This window comes from Acomys russatus, chromosome 17, assembly GCF_903995435.1.
Source record: "Acomys russatus chromosome 17, mAcoRus1.1, whole genome shotgun sequence".
Taxonomy (NCBI): domain Eukaryota; kingdom Metazoa; phylum Chordata; class Mammalia; order Rodentia; family Muridae; genus Acomys; species Acomys russatus.
In genome coordinates, this window is record NC_067153.1 from 47,722,602 (window position 1) to 47,744,867 (window position 22,266).

The 22,266-nt window shown below is 50.9% G+C and overlaps 1 protein-coding gene across 1 annotated transcript in view; it reads left to right on the plus strand.

Moving 5' to 3' along the window:
- Nucleotides 1-22,266, plus strand: part of Fbln1 (fibulin 1) — a 77,788-nt gene that overhangs the window by 55,038 nt on the left and 484 nt on the right. The window contains exons 15-16 of the mRNA XM_051160139.1: nt 1,078-1,220; nt 2,829-2,960. Of these exons, the coding sequence (XP_051016096.1) occupies nt 1,078-1,220; nt 2,829-2,960 (275 nt within the window). The remainder of the gene's footprint in view (nt 1-1,077; nt 1,221-2,828; nt 2,961-22,266) is intronic.

Here is a 22,266-nt window from a genome sequence, read left to right on the forward strand (position 1 = left end):
TTGTTGTTTGTTTGTTTTTTTGAGACAGGGTTTCTCTGTGTGGCCTTGGCTGACCTGATCTTGCTTTGTAGACCAGGCTGGCCTTGAACTCACAGTGATCTGCCTGCCTCTGCTTCCCAAGTGCTGGGATTAAAGGCATGGGCCACCATGCCCAGCTGTTTGTTTAGTTTTAATTTAATTTTATGTATATGGGTGTTTTACCTACATGGATGTCTGTACACCATGTGTGTACAGTGTCCACAGAGGCCAGAGAGTATTGGATGCCCTCGGTCTGGCATTACAGATGGCTGTCTTGTGGATTGTTTGAAAGAGGAAACAGTGCTCTTAATTGATGAGCCATCTCTCCAACCTTGTTTTCTCTTTCTTTCTTTCTTTCTTTCTTTCTTTCTTTCTTTCTTTCTTTCTTTCTTTCTTTCTTTCTTTCTTTTCCAGGGTTTCTCTGTGTAACAGAACACTGTCCTGGACTTGCTTTGTAGACTAGGCTGGCCTCGAACTCACAGAGATCTGCCTGCCTCTGCCTCCCCAAGTGCTGGGATTACAGGTGTGCACCACTGGGCTGGACTCATGGTAAAGTTTTTAAGAACTGTGTAGCACGGTGCCTGGAATGTGGGTGTGGACTTACAGTAAATGTTAGTTAGCCTTTTCCTTCCCATCACTTCTCTGTGATAGGCACAGTTTATATGTGCTCCCCCCCACCCCCATCCCCAGCCAAGAGCCCTGCTAGCTGCCTGATGGTTGGTTCCCAGGATGGAGGACCCTAACATCCTTGTTCACTTTGGTATCCATGGCACCTGGTACCCCTAGATACTCAACGCTGTTGCTGAGCAACTGAGAAGTTGAGCATGTGCTACAGTGGCAGACTGATGCCCACTTGGTACAGTTGGCAAATTCCAAGCGGTGCACATTAGCAGCTAGGCTGCACAGAGCCTTACAGTACAGTCTGGCCACAGAGACCACTGTTAGGCGCTGATAGAATTGCCTTTGGGCCACCTACTACTTGTCCCCTCAACTGGTATCCCCATGGGAGCTGTGGTCCTGGCTTTGCCATCAACCTTCCTGGGCTGTGTTTCCCTGCAGCTTCCGCCAAGAGAAAACAGACACTGTCCGCTGCATCAAGTCGTGCCGTCCCAACGATGAGGCCTGTGTGCGGGACCCTGTGCACACCATCTCCCACACCGTCATCTCGCTGCCTACCTTCCGAGAGTTCACCCGTCCTGAGGGTGAGGAGAGAAAGTTGATGGTCCTGGGACATGCTTCAGAGCCCCCCCTTCTGATTGAGCAGAGAGCCTGGCCTGCAGGAGCCCTTCCTTCTAGGACGTGGTGGGGGTGGGATGCACAACACTTCCACAAAGGTTCCTTACCTGCACAGTCTTTCTATATTCTGCTGGGTGACACCATTCTGTGAATAGCATTTAGTTAGCTATTTACCTGCTGAGCGCTGGGGAGTTGCAGAGGACTTCCTGAGGGGAGTGGATAGGAGGTGACTGGCCAAAGTGGGAGGGAAAGAGAAGAAACTTGCCAGCAGATCATAGCTGCTAAGGTCTGGAGGTGAGTGGGGCAGTGTGGGCATTGAGGACCAAGACACACTCACAGGCCTGGAAGGATGAGCAGGGGCCTAAACCCAGAGCCGAGGAGGATTCACCCTCAAGGCTCCAGGAGCTATAGAGAGGTTCCAGTGGATAAGATTGGCCATGTCAAGGCATCTTGGAGACTGGGACAAATGGGTGGAGTTGCCAGACTGGTAGTGACGCCACGGGTAACATGCCAATTCTGTGTCCTTCTTGTGTCCATGTCCCAAAGGACATGGCAGGTGCCATCCATCACAGCACATTTCTGAGGCAGCCTGGGGTTGCATGCTTCTAGGTGAACCACACTACTTATGTCACATTCTGGGATGTGTAGCTATGGGCCTCTTGGATGCCCAGACACCTTCTTTCTTGCATATGGAGTCTCCTTCCCTGGCCAGCAGGCATTCAGTGAGCTTGTGTGCCAGGCTCTGGGAATATACTAAGAAAATAAGGCCCTTTCTCTCTAGGAAAATGTGTGCCTGAGTCATCTAGGATGAACCCTGGGCCAACACTGTGAAAGAGTCAAGCAGGAGTTGGGGAAACATGCGAGACCCACAAGGCCAGCGTTGTCCTTAGGACATGTCCCCAGCTCCCACCGACCCCCCACTGGCTCACTCTTTCAGAGAAGTCTTCACAGCTGATATTTGCCTTGTGTGAAGTAGAGTTTCAGCAAACCTCCACACAAGTCTCTCCCAAGTCCCCAGCAGCCATTTTTATGGTACTCCACCCAGTGCTGACATAGGAGTTGGTTACCCACATGGGAGCGGCCAAGACGCCTGTTAACGTCCTGGGCTCAGGAAACCGAGAGCGCTGAAAAGACCCTCAGTGGACATTAGCCAGCTTCCTCTCTTACTATTTTATAGCTGAGGAAACTGAGGCACAGAAAAAGGAATCAGCAAAGATAACCCTGAGCCTGGCTGGGATCTGAATGGTGGCTCCAAGGTTAAGGCGGCTTATGTTCCTTCACTGTGAGGTGACCTGGAACCACAACCACCACGGCCCAACTGAGCCCACACTGCTGGCTGGCGCCCCAAAACCTCAGGGCAGATAAGAATTGTCAAGTTGTCTCAAGGCCTCAATTTCGCCTCAAAGACGGGCTATGACGTGATGGCCAGGACTCTCTCCACCCACGGGGGGGGGGGGGGGGCCGGGGGGGGTCCAGTGATGTTGCCTTAGGAGTGAATTCTTATCACTTTAAGTGTTGGGGGGAAGAGCGGCCAGCTCTGTGACCTTCTCATGCCACCCTCTCGCTTGCTGCAGAGATCGTCTTTCTGAGGGCGGTCACACCGCTGTACCCTGCCAACCAGGCCGACATCATCTTCGACATCACAGAAGGGAACCTTCGGGACTCTTTTGACATCATCAAACGCTACGAGGACGGCATGACCGTGGGTGAGTGCCCCTCTTGCAGAGCCCAAAGCATTGGCCAAGGCCACGGGATCTGTACAGGGACAGCCTCTCTGCACCCTTTTCGCTTCCATCAGAGTCCCTTTCCCAAGGCCAGGCGGTAGTGGCACATGCCTTTAATCCCAGCACTTGGGAGGCAGAGGCAGGCGGATCGCTGTGAGTTTGAGGCCAGCCTGGTCTACAAAAGCGAGTCCAGGACAGTCAAGGCTACATAGAGAAACCCTGTCTCAAAAAACAAACAAAAAACAGAGTCCCTTTCCCAAGTCCAATCCACCTGGCCTTCAGGCCTGGGTCAACAGCCCCTACTCAAGTATGGAGAGCTTGGTGTAAAAGAATCTTCTGGGGATCCAATTGGCCATGCCACCGACTCCACTGTAAACTATGTCAGCCTCAGTCTCCCCACAGGTGGATTAAATAGACCCTGCGTCTCATAACTGGATTTCAAAGGCTGTTTTGAGTGTCCCAGGGCTAGGCAGCATTCCTTGGTCAGTGGGAGCTGGTCTGTCTGCTATTCCCATGGTGCTGTGAGAAGACAAGAAAACTGGGCTTCAGAAGACCCCCCAACCACCCACCCACCCCAACTCTAATCCTAGCCATGGAACCACCTTGACCTAGCATGCAATCTTGAGCCATTCTGCATCCCTTCCCCAGGTGTCAGTGGGTAAGGACCCAGCTGCCACCCACCGCTCAGCCTTTTTGTATGTGGAGCCTGCTGTTCTTGCTCCCGGGACAATCAGCGTCTCAGAAGCACAAAGGAGGCTGAGGCAAAAACAGTCAAAGGACCCTTCTGTGTTGGTGGCACCTGGGCCTGGTGAAGAGGAAGTTGAAAGGATGAACCAGACACTGGCTCCCAGAGGGGAGATGTGAGGGAAGGAGGGAAGCCATGCTTGCTCGGTAGGGGGCTGTAGTTCCTGTTGCTGTCTTCCCGCCTTTGCCACAGTATTTTTATCAGAACTGTCTTTAAGTAACTTTTGTCCGTGGAGATTGAAAACAGTCTGGACTGCTACTTCTGACTTAGATTCACGCTCTGAACGTTTTAACGCAGTTAAGAAACTGAGTGGCAGTTCCTGTGTCGTGTCCCGTCCCCCCCCCCCCCCCCCCCCAATCTCTGTTTTCCGGTATGCTCTAGTCTCAGGCTATGGAGCCTGTGAGGTCTGGGTCAGAGCAGCGCCTTTGCTAGCCTGGGCTCCAGGTGGCGCTGTTGGATCTCAGATCCTCCGTCCCAGCTGTCGCCCCCCCCCCCCCCAACTCCGACAGTTACTAAACTGGCAGCTACAGAAAGGGAATCGTTATTCTCCTGTTGCCAAAGAGCCATTTATAGCAACTTTACAAGCTCTTAAATGGGTTTGCATGTTGTAAACACGACTGAGTCATTTGGGGGCTCACCACCCCTGGCCTCCTCCTCCGCTGTTTGGCAGCAAGGATAATTAGTTAATTACAATTAATGGTTCAGCAGCCCTCACTGAGATTCCAAGGAGAGGGCACAGCAGCCCGGCTGCCAGCCGTCATAAGCCTCACCTTCAGCTATGGATGAGTGGAGGGGCTGTGTAGGGCTTGGGGGGGCGGTAGTAAAGACTTGTCCTGCTTCAGGTGTGCATAAAATGAGCACTCTGTCACTGGCCTGCAGAAGCCCCCTAGTGCTTGCCCTGTGAGTGACCTGCTGCTGTGGCATGACACAGTCCCGAACCCCTGTGATTACAACCATAGAACCTTCCAGTTTACTTGCTCTCTTTCACTTTCTGAACCCTTAAGTTACTGGCCCTGGCTGGCCCATGTTCATAGGGATAAATACTGCCTTCCCTCACTTGCTTTTCCCCAGAAGAGAGGCAACCTCATCAATCGACTACGTCAGGCCTCTTTGAACCATCCCAACTCCCTCTGGAAGTGGCCCTCGCCATTTTCGTATCTTCTATTGCTGGCTAAGTCTGTCCTGGAGTGAGCTAAGCTGGGAAGTTGGGTAAACTGAGTCCTGGAATGATGCCACCAGTGATGGTCGGTCACCCCAGACGGAACAACCCTGGGCGTGTCTCTTTTGGCTTTCCTATCTGCTAGGTCAGAAAATCCTTGTTGTGTTAGAGCCGGGAAGCCTCATCTTCTCCAAGAACTTTCGCAAAAGGAGAAAGAAAGGCAGAGAGGCAAGGGTGCCAGTCTTTTCTTAGTGACTCAGGGGCACAGCTGGCTATGACGTAACCCCAGGTGTGATGAGTGCCCACAGGTAACCTTCAGACAGGTGGCATCCTGGGAATGGAATGCAGCTGAGGCCACAGGGAACGAACATCCCCCCACTGTGCTTGGTCATGGGTGCCCTGATCCTTGGAATTCTAGGCTTGGATGGCATGGGGGTGGACCCCACCCCAGCCCTCAGAAATTCCTGGGGCTCATCTCCCTGCCTACTGAGTGGCCCAACCTTTTTTGACTCCTCAGCAAGTTTGCAGGGTGCTCCATCTGGCACACATATCACCTCCCAGGCGGAGAGAGAGACCAGGTGGGACAGATTAAACTGAGTGGGAACCAAGGCTGGGTTATGCTTTTCTCTCGGACTTCTTGTTTTCTGGCCTCGGTTCTCCACTCGGGACGTTTTTCCTGGGCTTTCCTGTAGCCTCATTTCTTTTCCCCCTTTCTACCCAAACATATCTCTGTGTACCTGGGTTGTTCCCCCAGGAGCTACCCTGTCCATGGTTCCAGAGCTGACCACTGGGGGATGGAATTTTCTCCTGAGTTTCCGCCCGACATGAAGCAACCCTGGGAATGGGGTTTTGCCCTCATGGCTTCTTGCCACCACTGCACGCTCTCGCCCCCGCATTCTTGTTTAGTTCTTGCAAACATGACTGCTGGGAATGGGACAGGAAGATCTCCCTCGGGCAAAGGAGGGAACAGAGTCAGATGACCTTGTAAGCTTGTGGAACAGGTTGGCATATTCTGATTTGTTTTGAACAAGAGTGCAGTGCTCACTTCAGGCCCTGCCTTAAGCAATAACCCCCCAAGGCTTGGCCATCAGCAAAAGCATTGGTTCAGGGCTATGCAGGCCTGCTGTCTGCTGCTCCCATTCCAGGCTCAAGAGGCTCGCTCTTGTGTCCCTGACAATGGGCATGGGCCTGTATATGGCCATGCCAGGGCACCTGCCTGCTCACTGGGCTTGCTGAATACCTTTCTGTCTAGGCCACAACCTGTGTGGACACTCCCTACTGAGGGCTTTACCAGAGAGACAGGGCCCAAGCAGAGTCTCTTTAGGGTTAGGACCTTCAGGAATTAGCAGATCAGAAACCAGCATCCAGTCCCTGGGATATGGAGAAATCATCTCCACTCGAGGATGGGGGAGCAAGGGCTGCCAATGGAGGCTAGGACTAGCACGAACCTAGGCTTCCCCAGAGCTGAAACCCATAGATGGCCAGTGCTGGCATAGACAAGGTTCTCTAAGTTTGGAAGTCCCAGAAAAATAACCAGCAGATAATGATCCTTTGAGCCCCTGTGGCCATGGCATTCAGGCCCTTGAAAGTGACAAGATGGTAAAGTGCCTGAGTGAGCAGGCGGGGAGGGGGGAGGGGGAGGGGAAACACCTAAAAAGCCCAGGCTTCCTCTAATCTAGTCCTTGGATCTTAGGGGATCAGGACGATGCTGCTCAGGGCAGAACTGATGCCTCTGCAAAGCCCCCTTGCATTCCTCTCTCCAGCTGTCATGAGACTGAAGAATGCTTCTCCGGCCTGGGGCATGCTTGGGCCACCACAGAGCCTCCTTAGCCTGCTTGGGGGTTCAGGCTTCACTCTGCAGAGCCCAGACTAGGGTCGGGGTGCTTGGAAGAAGCTGAGTAGAGTGACTAAGGGGAGCCCTGGCCATGAAAAGTGGGGACCACTCACTGTCAGCTTGAGCCCTTTCTGAACCTCTGGGATTTTGTGTGTACCTGGGCCCTGGGCCTCCCCTTTAGCCTGCAAACTCATAGCTTCTCAACTCTGTTTTTCTAGAAGTGGAAAAAAAAACTGTCTAGAATGAGGGCTGGCTTTGACAACCTGTCTACTAAAGCCTCACCAAAGCCAAGAGGAGCCATCAAGAGGAGCTGAGAACACTCAGCTGATATGTTTTTGCTTGTTTGTTTGTTTGTGGGGGTTCGCATTTGTTTTTGTTTTTTGCATTGCCATCCTGACCCTGCATCCCATCATTCTCGGCAAGACCCTTAGAGAGGCTTGAAAGACCACCTAATAGTTATCTACATGACAGCTGGGATGGTACAGAAGTTAATAGTGGGGCACACAAGGCAGGCTTCTCGGAGGAGGTGACACAACTACTTTAGACCCAAGGCCCAACTTCACCCGCATGAGGCCACCATGAAGCCCATTTCTTGGCAGTGATGGCTATCGTACTGGCATCTGCCAGCAGCAGGTAGGCCGGGGTCCCATATAAATAGTCCTCAGATTCTGGGGACATGTAGGAGTAAACACCCTCGCAGATCCATGGGACCAAGATATGAGGTTCACGGGGAGGGTGCGGCAGGATTCTGGAGCACCCACCCTGATTCTCTACCCATGTGTCTCTGCTCTGGCAGTGCCACACCAGAGCTTGTAAGGACACTCAGCATTATGTCCCCCTTCCTCCATCTGTCCACGGACTGGCAGGCTGGGCCTCCAGGGCCCCGGTGCCTGAGCAGTTGCAGAGTCAGGAACTCAGGTCACCATTAGGGTGTGTGTGCAGGGCTGGGCATGGGGGTGGGGTGAGGGCAGCTGCGTGTATGGGAGATAGTGGATGGTTGAGTGTGTGGACACACATGATGTTTGGTTTCTGATTGGTTCCCTGCTCTGGCTTGCAGATGGCTTGTCACCAGGCCTCATGTCCCTAGTACTAGCCCACCTTAGGTTCAGGGACAGGGTTAGGAGACTGCCGACTTTTACTATGGAGTCACTTTGTGCTGGTGCTGGTGTTGTTCTGTCACCCAGCCTGTGCACTGAGCAGCCTCAAGGATGATAGCCACTCAGACTGTCATGGCTATTTACAGAGGAAAAATGGAAAATACATGTCTGGCTCTTCTGGCCAGCTGGCAGTTGGGCCTTTAGGTTTGTCCTCTGTTGTCCAAAAGCTCCTCATCTCCTAGATAGCTTTGGGGGCATGGCTTCTAGGTACCCCACGGGAAGAAGAAGGGTGGCCTCCTAAGCTCCCATGAATGGGTGTGGCTGGCCCAACCCCATGCAGCTGGGAATGTGGAATGCCAGAAAGATTGAAAGATGGGCTGGCTCACCTTGGGCACCATCGCTGTATTAGGTTGGGAAAGACTCTGATTACAGAGTCCCTTCAGCGTGACCCAGAAAGGGATTTGTGAGAGAGTCCTTCGCATGCCAGGTGCAGAGAGGCCTACAGAAATCTGATGATGATGGTTCAGGTGCTGTGAGTCTAGGCTCTCCGGTGTAGGGTCTGAGAGTGGCTGTAAATGCCAGACCTTCCTGGGGTGAGAGTAGGCACAGGGCATGGTCAGGTGAGACCCAGGTGGCAGCACAGCTGATTCCAACCAAGGAACAGGTGCAGTTGATCCCTCAGAGACTCCAGAAAAGAGATGGTACCCCGTGGGCCCAGCAGCTGAGGCTTGGGAGTACAGAACTGGAGGTTGTGTCCTGCTGGTGAGAACTGATCAAGCCACTACTCAAAAATAGATGGTGACCTTTAACACCAAAAGTATTCTGTGTTTCCAACATCACCTAGACACGAATGTAGCACGCGCGCGCACACACACACACACACACACAGCACTCCCACACACCCCGCTTTTTTATTTATTGCTGCTGTTGTTTTGGAACAGAGTCTTGCTTTGAAGGACAGGCATGGCCTGGAACTCATGACAATCCTCTAGCCTTTGTCTCCCAAGTACTAACGGTAGAGGTATGACCCACCCACTATCCCCCCCCCGCTCTCACACCCTCTCTTAAAGATCACGGAAATACTTTTCATTTTGAACTAGCATTTAAAGTCTTGTCTATGAGTACAGAGAGCACAGGGGTTCATCAACTGAAGAATATGCTATCTGAGAAATTCCAAGGGCCTGGGTGCTTCTTTTTTAGGGTCATATGCAATTGATTCCAAAAGGCCCAATAAAATCTGTTCTGGGCTTGACTTGGCGGGGGCGGGGGTGGGAGGGTGGGGGGGGGGATGTCTTTACTTTCAGTTTTGTAGCCTCAGGTGGATTATACAATCTCTCTGGGCTTCAGTTTTCTTCTCAGAAGATCAACACAGTAGTCCTTGCCCTGTGGGAGCATAGGGATTGAGGTGACTTACGTGTTTAAAGACAAGATTCGAACAGTCTGCCTGCAATGGGCTGTTCAGACAAATGAGTTCCTGGGAGAGGCAGTTTGGACCTCTCTGCTGAGAGAGCTCAGAGCACACTCAGGTGGCAGGACACAAGCGCAGGACTGTTCTTCCCAGTTCACTTCACTGCCTGGGAACTGTTTAACAGGCATGTCCTACAGTCTGAGCCAGTGAGTCTGGCCTTGCCTAAAGCACAACGGAGGCCATGCTCCCCAGGTCCTGCCAACCTTGAATTATCTTACTCATCCCACAAGGGCAAGTGTGACCCTGCCCTGTGCCAGGCCCCACACTGATCCGCTGAGAAGCAGCTGCCTCTGGGAGCCTCTCACCTGCTTTCGGCATGCTGTCTACCAGCTCCCCTAGCATGCATCCATAGTGTTTCCATGGCTGAAAGTTCTTGTTTTTCAGAAGTTGCCTACATATCTCAAAAGGGCGAGAGCAGTATGTGACAAGTTCGACTGCCCGTGGCAGTCTTGTCACATACCACGAAACCCTAGGGATGTCATACCTAGCTTAGTCTATGTGCAGAGTATGACCTGTGCAACCGTACACGTGGCCACAGAATAAGGACTTTTGTGAAGAAAGACACCAACCTACTTCACCCTCTTAGCCAGAAGAACTGAGTCAAGACTTGAGGTCTAGGCTTGCCTTGGCTCTTCGGCATCAAGGCACCTACCTTCTGGGGCTGGACTGCCTGTTCAAACCATTACCTCCTAAGGGGTTAAATATGAGAGACTGACCCTGCCCTGAAATCCAATTTGGCAGGTTTGGCCTGGGATCAGTGGGCACTGCAAACGACATTCAGAAACTCCAACTAAAACAACAGCACAGCCATCCCTGCCCAGTGACGAGTGATTGGCCCTGTCCTGGCTTTCACAGCAAATCCCAGGGATTAGGCACCTTCTCTTCTCCGGGAGGCACAGCCCTGTCACCCGGGGCCACACCCTGGCCAGCAGCCAAGTTGCTTCCCCGGGTGAGGGGCCCAGCCTCCTCCTCAGTCTGGGATGGGCCAGGGCTTGACTCTGCCACGAGGCTGGCAGGAGGTACAGGCAGGGCAGGGGGCGTGTGTGTGTGTGTGTGTGTGTGTGTGTGTGTGTGTGTGTGTGTGTGTGTGAAGGGTAAGAAGAGGGCAGACACCTTTTGTGCTCTCTGTGTGGGGATCCCATGGAGCAGAGATGGGATGAACCTCTCAGGGCACCAGAGGAGATGGCCTACCCTTAGGCTCACAGACACAGAAGTTCAAAGATCTCCCAAACAGAGACATATACCCACAACCCACAGGCATGGGTGTTGGGGGGGGGGTGGAGCTTGATGGGGGCATGACCTCTGCTAGGGGCCTCCTGAAGTGATGCTAAAGAACATAAACGTAAACAACAGCCAGGAGTCCCTGCCCTTGCCCAGGTGTCTCCAGCTGACCCCTAGGATCCTGCTATGTGATGCCTGAGTGCTACCTTCCCTGCCGAAGCAGCTCTGGGACCCAACTTTAGGCCCATAGCATAGCCTAGCTGCTGGCCAGCAGCCCCTGCAGCCACCACTCCGAAAGAGGAGCAGATATGATGGGGTACCCCACCCAAGCTAATCACCAAGTATGTCACCACCCAATTTCACAGGCCGTTGAAACTGTGTGGGTGGAACTGTCCAGGTCCCTAAGAAAGATGGACGAGGATGATGCCTGCCTCGCTCCTGGGTAGTGGTGATCATTAAGGTTAGACGGGAAGACTAGTCTGGCAAGTGTTCAGAGATTTCATCCTCTTGCACTCACTTTGTCCCTGTGGACATGTACCTAAGTACCTGGGGATTGTAAACTGCAGGACATGAGGGTAGGGTGTCCTTCTGAACAGGGGACAGGCGCGGGTCTTGAGCAGGTATCTCTCACAGAGTCAGTATAAAGGACCAGAGGTAGCAAAAGAATCTATCTGTTTATCTATCTATTTATCTATCTATCTATCCATCCATCCATCCATCCATCTCCCTTACCCATCTCAGAGTAAGACCCCATGATGCCCATACGTAAGTGACAGAATAGCCAGCAGGTAGGGCTACAGATGGGCCATGTGAGTGAGCACAGTGCAGGGATAGGCCTCCTGTATGGCCTCTGAACAATGTCATATGTGAGCCCTGAGAACTCTGGCCATCAGACCCCTCCGGCACTCATGGCTGCTGATGCTTGGCTCTTGCCATGCTGCTGTTGCCGCGCAGCAAGCCCCTGTCACCTTGTCCTACAGTGGCCTGGCTGTACTGCAGAACTCAGCCTCCACTCCTGGAGGTAGGACCTGAGACCCACTGCGTGGCTCCCTCCCTGCCAACAGCCAGTGTCAACTTTGTCTCTCCCTGCTGCCTGGCTGGAGAGACATCTGTAGCCTAGATCTGCGGCTCCCTCCTGCTCCTTTCCTCAGACTAGAGAGCATAAGGGACAGTCTGTCTGTTTGTCTTGATCACTATGGAGTTAAGCAGTGCCTCGCTGGAAGCCCAGGCTCCAGGATGCCATAATGCACTCAGAGTTTGTGCACTAGCACCTCCAGCCCTGCCTCTCATAAATGTTCCCTTTTACTGTTGTGCCCACCCCAGCTATGCCCATACCCCAAGCACACAGCATACTCTCTCTACCTCTTTTTTCTCTTAGTAAACTATTCATATTTTTTTCTTTCTTTTCTTTTTTTTTTTTTTTTCGAGACAGGGTTTCTCTGTATAGCCTTGATTGTCCTGGACTCGCTTTGTAGACCAGGCTGGCCTCGAGTTCACAGCGATCCACCTGCCTCTGCCTCCTGAGTGCTGAGATTAAAGGCGTGTGCCACCACACCTGGCCTATTCATCTTTTATAATCCACCTCAGGCCATTCTCTGGGGTGAAGCTGGGAAGATGTGCCCTCTCTCTGCATTGTATACTTTTTATACCACTGCCAGGCAGCAAATAGTGTAATACACAGTCTGGTGGTGACAAGCCCTTCAAAAAGGGAGGTGGCCTAGGGCTGGGGTCGGGGGGTGGGAGGGAGAACATACCACTTCAAATCTGGATACTGGGGGCACTTGGCAAAGACCAAGAAACCCAGGAAATGAGCCTCAGACAAGCTGGAGGAGGAGCGCTGGAGGCTGTGGGAACAGCATGCACAAAGCCCCGAGGCAGATGTGCTCACTGTACTGACATACTGCACAAGCAGAGGGAGAGTGGAGCTGGGACTTTGGGACCCTGAAGCCACAGGAAGGCCTCTGCCAGGAAGAAATGAAGGAAGCTGACATGCAGAGAAGTGTTTCCTGGGTGTGGCTGTCACCATTCTGCAGAAGGGCAAGATGATGGTGGCTCTAACCATGGGCGTCTGGTAGGAAGCAGTGATGGACAGATAGTGATATAACTGGAAAGGCAGATCATATTTTTTTAAAGATTTATTTATTTTATGTATGTGAGAACTCTATCTGCATGTACACCTACATGGCAGAAGAGGGCACCAGATCGTGTCATAGATGGTTGTGAGCCACCATGTGGGTGCTGGGAATTGAACTCAGGACCCCTGGAAGAGCAGACAGTACTCTAAACCTCTGAGCCATCTCTCCAGCCCAGGCAGGTCATATTTGCTGATGGGACAGATAGGGCACTGGCTTGATAGCAGGTATTTGGCTCTGAACCTCTGTAAGATAAGTGGCCAAAGCGGTGACAGGAAAATGTAAGGTCATGAGCTGCTCGTTCAGACATTAGGTCTATTGGGCTTGTCAAACCCTCAGAGATGTGGATAAAATCATGGGCTGGATCCTTCTCAAGAAGAGATAGTAGTTGGGGCCTCAGGAGTTGATGAGCTCATTAACATGGGGAGAGGAAAGACAGAGAAGAGCCCAGATTGAATACAGTCCAAGAGATGGAAGAGACAAGGAATAGCTGGCAACTGGGGCAGAGGAAAGGCCTAGAACCCGGGAAAGGCCACTAAGCTGTCCTCCTGGGAATCAGACTAACCGAGGACCAAGGGGTCACCATCGGGTTGGCAACACAGAGGCCTTGGTGACCTCACTAAGGCTGTTTCCATGGAGCCAGGACAGACACATTGGTGGGGGGTGGGGGATGGGGGATGTGCACTGGGACCTGGGTCCATAGTCCTGGTACCACTTTCTGGAAAGTTGGGCAACAGCCAGAACCCAACAATGGGATGGGCAAGTCCAGGAACAAGTTGAGAAAAGTTTGTGAACTTTTCTCATCGCTGACAAGGGAATGACTAGTGATGCTTCTTTTGCACACACACACACACACGCACGCACATGCACACGCACATGCACACACACAGAGACACGTTTCTTGAACACATGTGTACATGTGTGCACATGACTAGGAGGTAGCAGGCCCTTGCATCCGTCGGGTGTTCAGAACCCCTGGGGGACCCTACTATCGCATTTATCTTCTGGAGGGTGACGGTGAAGAGGCTGCAAGCTCGAGGGGGAACAACAGGGCCTGGCCCAAGGGCCTGTGTGAAGGACAGAACACTGATAATAGGAGAATGGGTGACCCTGAGGCTGGAAGGAAGCATCAGCTGAGACCGGCTCCAAGTTCCTGGCTCTGGGGAGTTAGGTAGGCTTTGGGAATAGAGTTTTCTTGTCATCGTGAGTGACAGTTAGGCCTCAAACCTGGGCAGGTGGCTGAGGTGCTCACTGACATATCAAAGGACCTATCGGCCAGGCCCTCCCAGCATCCCTCAGGACCTGTTACAGGGTCCTCCATGCTGGCATACCCCGCCCCCTACCCTAAACTTTTCTGGCCTAGGAGCTGAGCTACTCTTTCCCCCAGCTGCCCTATCCTATGTAATCCAGCCATTTTGAGTACCTGGCCTTTTCACTTGCCCTTTGCCCTCCTGGCCTCTTGGTCTGGCTCTCCCCTCTCTTCACCACACTCTCCTCCCTTAGCTTAGGGTCACGTCCAATCTGGACTCTCCCAGATGTCTCTGCCTCTAGCTATGCTCTCCCTTTTATCAACAATAAACCTTCTCCTCCACCATACCTAGGAGTAGTCATGTCCTTTCCTTTTTGTTTCTTTTTACTCAATGACAAAAAACCTGAGAGAAGCAAGATAGGGCTCCTTTCAGCCCACAGTTCTCAAGGGCACACAGGTCAACATGGCAGATAGGCATGAGATTAACTCACATCATGGCAGCTAGGAAGCCTCAGGCAGGGAGTACCAGTGTTCAACTGCCTTTCTCCTTTATCCCCTTTGTATAGTCTCTGGGTTCCTATCCCATCGGTGGCTCCACCTCACCCCAGTTAATCCTCTGGGACTCTGAGGTGTGCTCCTCAAGGCTCCTTGGTGACTCTAAATCATTTGCATTGAGTGTGAGGACTGACACCCCCTCACACACACACACACCAAGAGGAAGGATGGAGGTTTAGGAGCCAGTGGCTTAGGTTTCGGTATTCTGTTCATTTGGGGGCCATTTGTACATGGTTGAGTATGGGGCAGGGACTGGGAGGACTCCGCAGATGTGTCAGTGGGACTAGATCAAGGCAGGGTCACAAGAAAAAGGGAGGCAACACCTGCTCCCTTCCAACACAATTACACTTCTTACCAACTCAGTCTAAGTAGGAGCTCCAGATGGCACGTCTTCCCAGAACATTACCCAGACCCCTTTGGCCACCCTGAGCTTTATTCCTTCCCTCAACAAGCCACAGAAAATGATAGCAACGGCCCCAGTCACAACCAGCAGTTCTTAGTGTGTGTGTGTGTGAGCCATACGGGGGCCCAATGCTGCAGAAATGCTGGTCCCCTGTCCCCAGACACGGCTCTGGGAGATGTAGCGCTAAGCTGGATCTCTTGACATTTCCCGTCATTTCTCCCCAGGGCAGCTGCGTCCCAGGTTTCCTCCTCCACTTGGCTGCCTGCAGGTGTCTGCTTGATGTATCTGCTGTTGCTCACTGGAGACTTGGGGCGGGGCACATTTATAATAATCCCAAAATATGGCTGATGAGTTTTGCTGAAACATGTTGAGTGACATTTGGTATTTTAAATATGCAGCCTAGACACCTGTCCGGCCATTATGGGGTTTCTCGGGCAAGCAGGGAAGGCAGGGTGTGGGGAGTTCAGACACAGCCCTAATTCCTGGGGTGATGGCTCTAGAATTCCAGACTCTCCTGCCGAGTTTGCTGGATGATTTTTTTTTCAAGAATTACTTGTTTTATTTTATGTGTTTGAGTGTTTTGTCTACATGTATGTATGTGCACTGTGTGCATGCCTGGTGTCCATGGAGGTCAGAAAAGGGTGTTAGATGTCCTGGCACTAGAATTATTGATGGTTGTGAGCCACCATTGGGTTCTGGGAACCAAACCCTACCCTTCTGCAAGAGCAGCAAGTGTTCTTAGCCACTGAGCCATCACTCCAGTCAGGGGAGGGGGGCATACACTGGAAGCATTTATGTGTTGAGTCACATGGCAAAGTGACAGACACGCTTGGCTTTGGGATCAGTCCTGCCTGAACCGGGACTCATGGCCCTGGTGGCTGGAATTTGGGACATCTTACTCCCAGAGCACCACTTTTGTCCTTTTCCTCCTCATGGATGAATCTGGTTATCTTCACAGATCAATGGTGGGGACCAAATTCAGCATGGTCGCAGGTATGGGGGCGGGAGTCTTCCCCACCGCCACCCTATAGCCTCTCTCCCCACCCAACTGTACCCTAGTTTTGTATAGATTCAAGTCAAGCATTCCTTACTTCCCCCAAATACAAAATGCTCTAAAAGCTGAGGCTCGCTGAGTGTCTGAGGCCATGAGAAGGATGCCCCACATGGTGAAATATCCCACGTGGTGAAACTTGGCTTCATCTGCAGCATCTTATTATGTGAAGGATGTTGTGTGTATGACCTGTGTGTTCAAGGCAGATGTGAAAACGGATGAACTTCACAGTCAGATGTGGGGTCCCTCCCTGCCATTTATCAGGACCTGTGTGTGCAAATACCCCGAAGCCCCCATCACTTTGGTCCCAGGTGCTCCTGATGGGGGAGTGCTCAGTGTGAGCCGACAGCTCTCCCACCTTTCCTTAACCTTCTTGCTCTGGCTCAGGCTGCCTGTCCCAGCCTGTGGTCCCGATCCTGGGGAGGTTTGCTAAAATCTAGTGACGACTTCTTTCTGGGTGTCTGACATGAGGTGGGAAGGGCTTGCTACTGAGGCTAGACAGCGAGCCCCACCCTTCATTGTTGCCCTTTCTCCTCCCAGGTGGTAAAATGTCAACACTTTGGGCTATTGGTGATTATTTCCCGGTACTTCCACTTGTGGGTGATAATTTCCAGCTTTCTCGGTTACACTCTGTGCTTGACTCAGTGGTCCACGCGTTCAGTAGCCGTTCGTTGAGTCAGGCAGGCAGAGGGAAGCTCCTGGAAGCAGGCACGCAGGACTAGTCCTCAGCCCTCAGCCTTGGCTCTACACTGCAGTAGGGAGATCTATCAGTGAGGAGAAAAATGCGCCCCACCCCTAGTCTGGCTTCAGGTAGGGAGAGTTTCTTACCCTGTGCATGGTGATGACATGTGGCTTTCAGACTGTCACCTGTGCCTTCCCCCCATTCCACCCCCCGACTCAAGCCGCTGTCTGTTCCCTTGCTGTAGCATCTTGACTCGTCATCTTGCTCGTTCAAATGCTCTGACAGCCCTGTCCACTCCATTACACTCTTGTCAGTTCGAATCACAGCGCTTTCGTGTCAGAAACTGAACTTGAGACCATGTGAGGCTTTGCATGAGGTCACACAATTGGCCAGCACAGAGCCGGCCCAAGAGCCAGAGGGTATGACCCCGGGGTGTCTGAACAGAATGCCTGAAAGCCAGTAGTCGGTGTACAGAGAACCCAGATGAGTTTGTGCCACTTCAAGCAATTGGTAGACAACTGAATTCACTATGTGGAAGGAGACCGGATGAGCTCGGGGGCTGAGTGTGCGGACCACCAGCCCCAAAAGACAGTCTTCCCCTGCTGGCCCTGTGTACTTTGTGGTCAGGATCAAGGTTCCCAGAACATCAGCTTCAGGTTACACTGCAGAGCTAGACGTGAAGGTGAGCTGCCTCAGGGGGCTACAATTTTCAATGGGGGGAAAACAGCCTTAATTATATCTCTAAGAGGTACAGACATGCTGAGGAGGAATACCAGCAGCACCTTGGACCTAGAGCAGAAATGCCTAAGATGAGGATTTAGAAGGTTAAGGCTGTTGAACTCAGCACCAACACCCACTCTGTGTGTGTGTGTGTGTGTGTGTGTGTGTGTGTGTGTGTGTGTGTGTGTGTGTGTGTGAATACAGGTGCATGCACGCACAATGCATATGTGCAAGTCAGAGGCCAGTCTTTAGCGTTGGTCTTTAAGCAATCTTCTACCTTTTGTTCAAGGCAGAGTCTCTCATTGGCTTGGAACTTTGCAGAGTAGGCTAGGAACTCCAGGAATCCTATCCAGCCCCTCCACTCCCACCTCATCTTGCCATCACTAGGGTTACAGGCGCGTGTCACTACACCTGGCTGATGAGTGCTGAGAATCCTAACTCAGGTCTTCCTGATTGCTGATTGCAAGGCAAGCACTTTTCCCAATAAACCAACTACTCAGCCCCTCTTTTCCTTTTCCTAGAGCCTTTGAAATGGGAATACCCAGCCGGGCGTGGTGGCGCACACCTTTAATCCCAGCACTACGGGAGGCAGAGACAGGTGGATTTTGTGAATTTGAGACCAGTCTGTTTTACAGAGTGAATCCAGAACAGCCAAGGCTACACATAGAAACACTGTCTCAATAAATAAATAAATAAATAAATAAATAAAATTTAAAAATTAAAAAAAGAAAGAAAGAAAAGGGAACGCCCCACTAGACGGGATTGGCATGTCAGGCCTGATGGAAACGGGCCTCTTCCTGTCACACTGGTTGGCCAAATATGCCCTTAGCCAAGCCTTACATATCTCCTAGCACTTGCAGGACAAAGGTTTGTCTGCTTGTGTGTTTTTTACATTTTATTTTTAAAAACCTTTGTACAATATATTTTGATCATATATTTTCCTGTTCGTAACTCCTCCCAGATTCCCCCCACCTCCCTACCCAGCTCACTTCATGTTATTTCTGTCTGTCTCTTTCTCAAAAAACTAAATCAAACCTTTACAACAACAACAAAAGTGCACACATAAAACCATAGAGTCCATTTTGTGTTTGCCAACTACGCTTACACTTGAGGCCCGCCCTAGAATGGAGCTTATTTACCCAGTGACTGTCCTCCCCTAGCGGGTGTCAGTTGCAAATAGGTTCTTGATTGAGGTGGAACTTCATGTCCTGCTGTGTGTTCCGGAAGATGGAAGCTGCTGTTTCCTTGGGGAAACATCCACCACCTCTGGCTCTTACAATCTTTCTGCCTCCTCTTCTGCACAGATCCCTGAGCCCCGAGGGGAGAGGTTTGATAAAAACATCCCATTTAGGGCTAGCTGCTCCAAGGTCTCTCACTGTGCACTGTAGGACAACACTTCTGGTGAGAGAGCCTAGCTTCTTTCACAGAGTGCTATGAGAAGGAAGGCAAATGCTATGGGCAAATTTAGAATAGACTCACGGGGAAGGAGACATACAATGATGGTGGCCATGGTGGACCTCACGGGAAGGTGATGGCAACACGGCACAGGAGGAAGAAACCGTGGAATGCCTCCAGAATTTACAAGCCAATTTCTGACTCCCAGAATGGTCCTTGTAACTCCAAGTTTGTGCCATGGACCACACTAGCCTATGGGCTCCACGGGGGAAGGGACTGTTTGCTCCCAATGAGTATTTACAGGAGTTTTAGGCAGATCAAACAGAAGGAAACGCTGCTAGTGAGGCACAGTGATGCATTCCTAGACAGTGTGGCCTCAAGAACTCATTTCCTTTCCTTTCCTCCTGTTCTCCTTCATCTCCCTCAGCAGTCATGGCTGAGATCCTGCCAGCTGCCTGTCCAAGCCCTGGGGATGGTGGAGCAGGCATGAGCACTGTGCAGTCTCTGCCCTGAACGGGAGGCTAGCTGGAATGTTCCCCTGAACTGGGCAGGTGGAGCATTACAGCGGAGAACATGTCTTTCCTGTTCTCTAGGCCCCTATGTACTCTTCACAACCCAATTTAAATGTCGGTACCTCTGTACAAATAGCCTCAGATGTCCCTGTGTAGATTGACCTCTATTGGATATTGAGTAGATGGAAGGGTGGCTGGAAGAATTGATGAGATAGATGGGTTAGATAAATGGATGACTGGGTCAGTGGGGTGGATGGATGGATCCTGGAAGGATGGATGGATGGATGGATGGATGGATGGATGGATGGACGGATGGGTAGATGGGGCCATGATGGATCAATTTGTTGGTGGATCAGTAGGTGCATGGGTGGATGATAGATGGATGATGGATAGATGATGGGTGGATGGATGGATGGGTGGATAGGTCATGGATCAGTTGCCTGGTGATAAGTAGGTGCATGGATGGATGATGGGCGAGTGAGAAGATGGCAGGTGATAGGAGGCTATGAATAAAGAATTGGCACCAGGAACTGCCATTCACTTGACATCTGTTGAGTGCCAGATTCTAGGGACCAGCTGGGTTGTTTTGTCATCTTTCATGAAACACTGTAGCCTGGTTCAGTCAAGGTGAGGCCAAGAGAGTGAAGGTCATGCTTGAATTAGTGAGGTGAAGGAAGCATATTCTCTGGAAAGGTGAGGTCCAGGCCCTCTGAGGGGTCTAGTGTGGGAAGAATAGCTTTGGGCTGAGTAAGACTTTGGCTAGTTGGAGGTACCACATAGACTTTAGGTCAGAGGGGGAGAAAACAAAAGATTCTGGATGAGCAGGAAGGGACACATTCCTTCAGCCTGCACCCACATGAGCTCTTGCTTAACCCAGCCAGCATCTCAGGCTGTCTTTAGTCATCTTTATTGCTATATGCAAAAATCCTGAGCTGCTACAGGCTCTGAAAATGACTAGTTTCTGTGATGCTGCCTGGTGTCTGGAGGCCCTGTAGTCTGCCTTTCCCTAAGGCAGAATGTGTTTTGGTGCCTTGTCCCACCGAGTGACTTTTACAAACCAAACAACCAGCCAACAGTATGGAGTTCTAGTCTTCAGCTATGACGGAAATGGCCCTTCATGGATTCCTTGATATGATGGGTTTTGGTGCAAATATTTCCTACCCATTGGAGCACAGAGATCACATTGAAATACTGTTTTATAGCCAACATTGAAATATTGTTTGTTTTTATAGCCAACTTCTCTCTCTCTCTCTCTCTCTCTCTCTCTCTCTCTCTCTCTCTCTCTCTCTCTCTGTCTCTCTCTGTCTCTCTCTCTGTCTCTCTCTGTCTCTGTCTCTCTCTGTCTCTGTCTCTCTCTCTCTCTGTCTCTTTCTGTCTCTCTGTCTGTTCCTGGGGACTAAATCTAGGGCCTTCTTGCTGGGAAGTGCTCTGCCACTGAGCTACATTTTCTTAAAACTTTATTTTGAGACAGGATCTTACTAAGTTCCCAAGTTTGGCCTTGAACTTACACTGTAACTCAGGGAGGCCTTTAACTTAGTCCTCCTGCCTTCACCTCCCAAGTGCTAACAGACCTGGCCTCACATTTGTTTGGTTTCTGATTTTAAAGACTGCTGGGTTTGGGGGGGGTTGTTTTGTTTTGTTTTGTTTTTCTAATCTCCATCCACAGAAAAGGCAACTGAGACTCAGAGCAGTTAGGTAACTCCTCCAGCCCAGGTCAACCACACTCAATCCCTGAGCCCTATACATGAGCTCTCTCTTACCTCTTCTGACCCAGACCCACTGTCTGCTACCACCATTGCATTCTCTACATCCTTTTTAAAAATCTTATCTTTTTCTGTATGTGTGCACATATACGCATGCATACATACACAGACACACACATACACAGACACACACAGACACAGACACACACACACACACACACACACACACGGAGTCCATTCACCTCTTCTGCCATGGGTGCCAGGTATCAAACTCAGGTTATAAGGTTTGCACGGCAAGTGCTCTGCCCACTGAGACACCTCACCAGCTCTCTCTCTCCATTCTTACATAGTTAGATGTCAGGCGCCTATCACAGATGCAGACACGACTGTGTGTCTGAACTGTGGACCCTGTGAGAGTCCCACGAGTATCCAGGAATGTTCCCTCAAATAAGATACGCCGACACGCATGTCAACATAAAGATGTAACATTATGCCAACATGTAAACATTATGCCAACATGTAAACATTATGCCAACATGTAAACATTATGCCAACATGTAAACATTATGCCAACATGTAAATACAAAGCGGTCCTTATCGTTTCAGATCTTATTCAAGTTGGGCATGGTAGCTCATGCCTATAATCCCCACAAACGGGGTCCAGAGGATCACAGTTTGTTTGAAGCCAGCCTGGGTTACATGAGACACTGTTTCAAACCCCACTCCCACAAGGATATACGATTTTTATAATAAAAGACATAAGATTTTATGTCTATGTCACACATTGAAATCTTGTACGTCATTTATATGTAATCAACAATGTATCTATATTTAAATTATATTTTGAGTGAAATACATAAATTACACAAAATAGCAGTATTTATATAGAATATATTTTAATTTAAAAAGTATATACATATGCATAAGTCTGTGTGTGTGGATATGTGCACGGGAGTTCAGAAGGGGCCTTGGATTCCCTGGAGCTGGAGTTATAGGCTGTTGTGAGCCCACCCAGTGTGGGTGCTAGGAATTGAGCTTTTATCCTCTGCAAGAGCAGCATGCGCTCTTAACCCTTGAGGCGTCTCTCTAGTCCCCAGAAAATTATATTGAAAAACACTGTTTAATAGCAACAAAGCAGGATCTGATCAGATTGTGCAGACATTTATCACACCACTGTGTAGGCCCCAGGCACATCACCTCTCAGGCTCTCCTTTGAGCAGCAGCCTTTTAGCCATGGACAGAGAGCTAAGGACACCTTTGCTCTCCAATGGCTGAATTCACCATGGCTAGTAGACACCCTGTGAGCCTGGGGCCTAAGGAAGAGGAAAAGTGTCACACATGGGTTCAAAGGAGCCTTGAGAA